Source organism: Antrostomus carolinensis, unplaced genomic scaffold (genome assembly GCF_000700745.2).
Source record: "Antrostomus carolinensis isolate BGI_N321 unplaced genomic scaffold, ASM70074v2 scaffold14264, whole genome shotgun sequence".
NCBI lineage: Eukaryota > Metazoa > Chordata > Aves > Caprimulgiformes > Caprimulgidae > Antrostomus > Antrostomus carolinensis.
In genome coordinates, this window is record NW_010308805.1 from 1 (window position 1) to 7,398 (window position 7,398).

The 7,398-nt window shown below is 38.0% G+C and overlaps 1 protein-coding gene across 1 annotated transcript; it reads left to right on the forward strand.

The window, feature by feature from the left end:
• Positions 1–3: 3 nt before the first annotated feature.
• Positions 4–7,144, forward strand: SLBP (stem-loop histone mRNA binding protein; the record flags this gene model as incomplete). Its single annotated transcript, XM_010165900.2, has 7 exons — positions 4–38; positions 3,032–3,136; positions 3,655–3,714; positions 3,972–4,103; positions 4,678–4,827; positions 6,172–6,256; positions 6,980–7,144. Coding segments are annotated over 7 exons (684 nt in total), but the record flags the coding sequence as incomplete, so codon positions are not given.
• Positions 7,145–7,398: the final 254 nt, after the last annotated feature.

The window sequence follows — 7,398 nt, forward strand, 5'->3', positions numbered from 1 at the left end:
GAAAACAAGCACAGGCCTTCAGACAACAGGCCGGACAGGTTGGCAGCGCCCGCGGTACAACCGCTCTCTGCTCTTTTGTTCATCAGGAGCTCTGGAATTGACTGCTGTACTCGGTTTTTTAAGCCCTGCCTATTTGCAAATCACTCATTGACCATCAATAGCTGCCCTTCAGGGAGGGAAAAGAATCTAGTGCAGTGTTCTTATCTTGGAGTCACTTCTTAAGATTAAACACTTTTCATTTAGAATCATAGAACCATAGAATGGTTTGGGTTGGAAGGGACCTTAAAGATCATCCAGTTCCAACCCCCCTGCCATCAGCAGGGACACCTTCCACTAGACCAGGCTGCTCAAAGCCTCAGCCAACCTGGCCTTAAACACTTCCAGGGAGGAGTATCCACAGCTTCTCTGGGCAACCTGTTCCACCCTCACAGTGAAGAATTTATTCCTAATATCTGATCTAAACCTACCCTCTTTCAGTTTAGAGCCATCACCCCTTTTTCTGTCATTAACTGCCCTTATGAAAAGTCCCTCCCCAGATTTCTTGTAGGCCCCTTCAGGTACTGGAAGGCTGCTTTAAGATCTCCCCTGAACCTTCTGTATGTCTTTAATTATCTTAATCGTTTTCTGTCCTATTTCATGCTTGCTTACTGCCATTTATTATGAAGCAGTAACTGCACAAGCCAATTAAACAGCATAACAAATTAAAAAGTTAAGTCTTAAAAGTCATCTGCCTTCGTATTTCTGAAGGCAGTGCAGGCCATCTTGAGAAGCTGTGTCTAAATATGTCAGCACATGTGTGGTGTGGTCACTTCTGAGGTCACTCACTCTATTCGTGCTGCTACTCACTGCCTCCGTTACCATTTCCCAACACAGGTAAACTTCAGTTTAGTGAAGGTAACTTACAGCACTGTCTAGATCTGAGCTATTTGTGCCACAGTGCTTGTAGTCCCTTTTATCAGTGGATGGGAGTTGTGGCCTGCAGCCAGGTTGATTGAATCTAGATTTCTATGTAGAATGAGATGGGTTGTGCCTTATAACTACCCATTTTTCTTTGCTGATAATGAGGGAAGACATTGATCAGTGGCTCAAGTTTCAATATCCAGAGTAAATGAAGTTAATTTCAGGAAGCATGTTTGAATAGGAGTACAAAGATGAAACTTTACAGATTACTTCATCAGTTTCAACCTAAATAAGCAATGCTTTTGTGTGTCTTCCAGTACTGAATTCAACAGGCATTCTTTCTCGTTCAGTTTGGATTCAGCTCTGGTTGAAGTTGTTCTGTTCCTGCACTAAAACTACTCTTTGTTTCTGCCAGTTCAACATTGTCAAAATAAAATTTTAAAATTATAAGAGAATCAGGATGGTCATACAACAGATTCAGTGTGGGGGGGGTGTGTGGTTATAGCTTTATTTTTCTGCTCCTCTGTCAGAGTTTGAGCACCATTTGCAGCCCTAGCACAGCACCAGAGCTTCTCACAAAGTGTGAAATGGCACGTGGGGATGAGAGCCTTAAGAAAGATGAAGCTTAGTATGTCTGACACCAGAGCAAATTTTTTCTGCTCCTCTGTCAGAGTTTGAGCACCATTTGCAGCCCTAGCACAGCACCAGAGCTTCCCACTAAGTGTGAAATGGCACATGGGGATGAGTCTTGAGAAAGACGAAGCTTAGTATGTCTGACACCAGAGCAAATTCATTGAAATAGAAAGCTGTAGACCCTCCCATGTTCTCCCTAATTCTCTGCATACATAGCACAGGTACAGAATCAAACAAATAAAAGTGAGGAAAAAGCTCAGATGGTGGGACTAACTGGGTATTTGTGGGATTATGGTGTTCTTTACCATGGAAGAGCAATAATTGAATATGGCCTGTGTTTTCTGCAAAGTTGGAAATCAATAGAAACAAGTGCTAAAAATCCTTGGAGGTTGGACAGATCTTTGCAGAGGGACCTGTACTGTTTGCTATGGATTTTTAATTTTCCTGAGTTGGTAACTGGGTTTCATCTAAAAAGAACTTTTAGTTTGAATTTCACAAAATCTTCAAAGTAGTGCAAGCTGATTTCTGAGCTGGGAGGAGGGAAGGAGTTGGAAGTGGGTTTGGTGCAGATGGATCCAGTTCCCTGACTTCCAGTGACTCTTTGTGCTGATCCTGGTAAATCTCCAGAGCGTTTCCAGATCTACTGAAAAAGCTCTGGTCTGTAGGATATGGTTTTGAGTTTGTACTGTAGGAAAATCAGCCATCAGGAGGACAGAAACTGGAAAACATATTTAATGTTTAGTGTAGTTGCCTACGTTAATCTGAATGTAGGCAGCTATTGTTGGCTAGGAAGGGATAAAGCTTTTTCTCCTGCAACAGTCTGAACCTGCCTGTGCTGTTAATGGGCTACATTAAAGTCGCTAAATACCAGTTTGCAAAGTCATAGCAAGTCTCTGTTTACCAGCTAAAAATTGTCAGGGTTTTTTTGTGCCTTTGTCTTCTCTACTAGGTCTGTTTTCACACAGAGAAACTCTTGGTGTTGTTCTAATTAATTAGCTGTACAATTGAATTATGTATTCTAAATTTTTGTCTCTTATATAGCTAATGAGTCTGCAATTGTGAAATATAAATACTTGTTAACTCATTTAATGGACTGAAAATAAGTGAGTAAATGAATAAAGTTGGTATATCACATACCATTTTCTGAAGGGCACCAGCTTGAAGTTATTGTAAGTCTAAGCTAGGTTACAGGCTACAGTGGTATGTTTCTATAGATACCTACATAAACTCTTTAAGAAAGAAAACAAAACCAAACTCCAAACCACACAGTCTCAAGGTGGAACTCACAAGTGGTGCTTAATTTTACAATGCTAATATTTTAATAGAACAGGACAAGGTTTTCACAGCCATTGTGAGACTATAAATGAATACAGTAAATAGCTCTCAAGCTGGGAATGGAGAAGATGCTGGGGGTTGTGCTGGGAAATGCACTGAAATGAAATTTTAATGTAGAGGGGTTGTTTTGTTTTGGTTTTTCTTCCCCCCCCTCCCCTTCTAGTTTTACAACACCAGAAGGCCCTGGACCCCTTTCCCGGTGTTCAGATTGGGGAACTGCAGTGGAGGAAGATGAAATGAGGACCAATGTTAACAAAGAAATTGCAAGGTATCCATGGGTGTTTCAGAAAGGAGGGGAAATGGTAGTTGTCTTTGAGAAGCTGTGTTGACTTTTATTTTTAACATCACCATTGTAGTAAAATCAGACCAACCTTAGATTCTTGTCTGCTGCTTTTAGGTCAGCTTTGGCTAAGTCTTGCAGGAATGACATAGCATACACTCTGGAGAACTGATGCATGTCACTAAATATCTCCATTTTGGGACAATCCTTTTCTAAATATCTTAGATTGAATTACTTTGTCCTTTCACGAATCACTGTTTTTGCCTATTATTGCTATAAAGATTTTTAGGGAAAAGACTTTAGAAAATAAAGTTCTCAGATTTATTTTTTTTTTTTTAGGGGAGAATTGAAATATCAGTTCCATAGTGGAAAGGTGTTTACATTGTCTGGGTTGACTTCTTCAAGACTGATGGTTAGCTGAAAAGTAAAATAAACCGTGAACTGTGTTAGTGCAGCCTTACATGTTTTTCCGTGTATATTCTTAATACGGATTTGAACTCTTGCAGATACAGAAGAAAACTCCTGATAAATGAATTTTCAAGAGAAAGGAAGTCTTCCTCTGGAAGGTGGGTTAAATTTCTAGCTTAGGTGAGGAAAATCCTGACAGTAGATCTGAATTTTCATATACACCATTGATGCTTCTGAAAACACTCAGTTTGAAGGAGTCCATCCTAAGTCTGCTCTAACGTGGTAGTTCAGTAACGTGATGTCACAAGCATTCATTTGAAGTTTTAGCATGTTTCTTTTTTTTTTCTATACATGTGTTCATTTGATTGTTGATTGTTTTCTAGTACTCCCAAATTTACAATGTTTTTTTCTTTAGTTCTGATTCAAAGGAGTCCACTGTAACAGTAGAACTTGAGACGGATGAAGTGGTTTTGATGAGAAGACAAAAACAGATAAACTATGGAAAAAACACAATTGCATACGATAGATACATTAAAGAAGTTCCTAGGTAAGCTGCTTAAGTCTCTGGAAAACTAAATTTCTGATTCTAAGTCATGCCTGTTCTCTATAAGCATATTGACTTACTAAACTTGGTATCTGACACATTCAAATAGAAGGCATCTACAAACTAAATTTTCTAAGGGTTTTTTTTTTTTTTAGTAGCTGGTACATGAAGAATATCCATTTTAAACTTTCTGAAGCTGCAGAAGTGAAAGTTCTTTTGGTTGTGCTTGTCAACTAGAGGAAATGAAACTGCTTTTTGCAGTCAGTTTTCTCATTAGTAAACAAAAATACAAAATGGACAACAGTTGCTCTTAAATTTTCAGTATGTTATATGCAGAAGTTTCATGTTTAAGTTTTCAAACTGAAGATTGATAATCCCTTTTTTTTTTTTCATTTGACTTGAAGACAGAGAAACTAAAATGTTTGTATGGAAGTGACTCGTATTGAGTGCTGGAACTGTGCACTTAGACTTATTACAACCCAGCAAATTCTGTGTAACAGGCAGTCTTACCATAAATCTATGTGATATGTCTCTGTGAAAAGCATTATTGAATTTCTCATGTCTATTATGTGAATAGATGCCATCGTATACCGGGAGTTCACCCCAGGACTCCAAATAAATTTAAGAAGTACAGCCGTAGGTCATGGGACCAGCAAATTAAACTATGGAAAGTTGCATTGCATTCCTGGGATCCACCAACTGAAGAAGGATGTGATCTGCAAGAAATGTATGTACACAGTATTCAAGATACCTTTATAGAAATTATTATGTAAAATCTCATGTTAAAAATCCAACAAAAAAAACCCAACAAAAAAAACCCCAGCATAGCCCTTTTTTGAGACAAGTCAGTGATTGCTGAATATTTTCATTAGTTACTTGTCCACACTTAGTGCTGTTCAATTCCTTCTTAGTTGAAATATGTAATAGCTTCTTAGACTTAGTTGGTGGGACTAGATTTACCCAGAGTCCTTGAAGGGCATTTATTATATCCCTTACTACTTTAACTTATGTCCACTGGGTGAAATCAGGGCTTGATCTGCAGTGCTCTATCATAGAAATAAATCATAGAATGGTTAGGATTGGGAGGGACCTTAAAGATCATCTAGTTCCAACGCCCCTGACATCAGCAGAGACACCTTCCACTAGACTATCGCACCATCAAAGCAGGCTGATTCTTTCAGAGCGGTCTGCAGGTTAATTTGTGGTAGAAGCAGTGCTGGAGAGTTCTTACTGATTGATGGATCTCATTAATATTGGGCTTGGATTGGTACAGTGCAGGAGAACCTGCCTCATAGCCTTCTCACTTGCTAGAACAGTGGTATAAATTCTTGTTTGTTGAACAGAGAAGAGGAAAGAAATACTTGTAAAATCATCTCAAGGTACCATAAAATTAAAAGCATGGCCACAAGCATTCACAGTCCAAGCTACTGTGTTGTTCTGCTCCAGAAGATGTAGAATAATGCAGCTAGTTACTTTCCTCTGTAGAAAGCCATAAAGCTGATCTGGGAACATCCAAAATAAAAATGTGGGACTACAGATTGAAGGGACACAGATGTAACAAATTCCTCAGGAAACAGTTTTGTGGGAATAAACTACTGTTTTTCCCTAACAGTGATACTGATTTTTAAATCCAATACTCAGCAATGAGATCTAAAAGCAAAGGCTTACTTTTAGCTTTTTTTTTACTTGCAATCAGCGTAAAAGGAGTTGGTATTTCAGCCTGTAGCCTATTGTGTACTTTGGTGCTGAAATACTAGCCTGTCTTTAGGTGCTGGAGGCTAGATCTGCATATAGTGGATACTGGGTCTTAATGTTGCAAAACAAATTGATGAAAACCTAGTCTGGAAAAAAAAATTCCTCGCTCTTCTACATTTGTCCTGATTTATATTGAGGTATTGTTTGAGTATTGGGTATTTCACAAGTTGCTGAGTTTGCCACCCTGTCCCTATAATCTCTGTAGGTCTCTTTGCTCTTGTTTGGCTATAATTTTCAGAACTGCACCTACAAAATGCAACTTACTACTAAAAAACTGAATTTGTTTTAAGCTGTATGCTTTTTAATTATTTTACAGTAGTCCTGTTGACCTTGGTGAGATGGAGACAGAATCTGTTGGAAGCAATTCTACTGAATCTCAAACGAGCTGTCAAGATAATGACGTAAGCATATCTGTCATGTCCATAAATATTTGTTAATAATTGGTCTGTCACTTAGAATTATATCCAAAGTAGCCTGAATACATGAGGAATTCCACAATCTGCTGTGTTTAGAGACTGTTCATAAATCTGGGCAATCTAAATTCGGACATCTTCCGAGCTATAGCCAATATCTGTCCGTAGTCTGAGTTTAGAGAGTTAGAACTCAAACAACAGATACATCATTTTTCATTGCCTGCAAAAGAAGTTTTGGGGTTTTTTTGTTCAAGGCATGTCAGTTATGAACTATAAGGTACAGTGGAAATGCTACTTTAGGTTGCAGTATCTGTGTTAAAATAGGAGGTAATTTTTTTTGGCACACTCGGACTTTCTGAAGTATATCCAGGAAGCATTTAGTACAGCTGAGCAGTAACCTTCACTAAAGAGCTAGTAATGTTTTTCTTACTGGATGTGTTTCTCTGGTGAATATTGAATCTGTATGTTTTAATGTAAGCATACATAGATCCTTAAAACATTTGCAAGAAAACTTAGAATGTGGTTGAAAGGTCAGGAGCCTCAATTTAAATTTCTTCAGTTGTAAAACTAGCCTTGGGTTTTTGTAAGGCCTTTAAAGTGTTTGTAACCCTTTGTCACATGGTGATCTATATGAATTGCAGAAGTGAAATGAATTATTGCATAACTAAACCTGTATTTAACTGCTAATTATTAACTGACTTTGTATTCCAGGATACCTGTTCTGGCACTCCCACCAAAATTAGACATGTTGACTATCAAGCAGAAGGTGATTTTGACTTGGAAGTGTGTTTGAGTGAACCTCTTAAAGATTTTGATACTGTGAGTTAAATAGTCTTGTGCAAACTGTTTTAGAGGAAGTTTCTTTTAAATTTGAGAAGTTAGCTTGATTCATAAACTGTTAATAGCAAGAAAGCTTAAGCAAAGTTGAAGACTGTTCTTGAAGTTGTGGTTGGTCTACATATTCTCTGGACCAAACTTATGTAAAAATACAATTGTGTGACTTCTTTTTAACTTTTAATTTATGTATATCAGATTTTTTTTATAAAACGTTTCAGCAGAAAAAGTAGCCAGAGGTAGTGCTATCCTCAAATAATTATAAATCGTTCAGCAAGGTCTTGCTGATTTCCCCA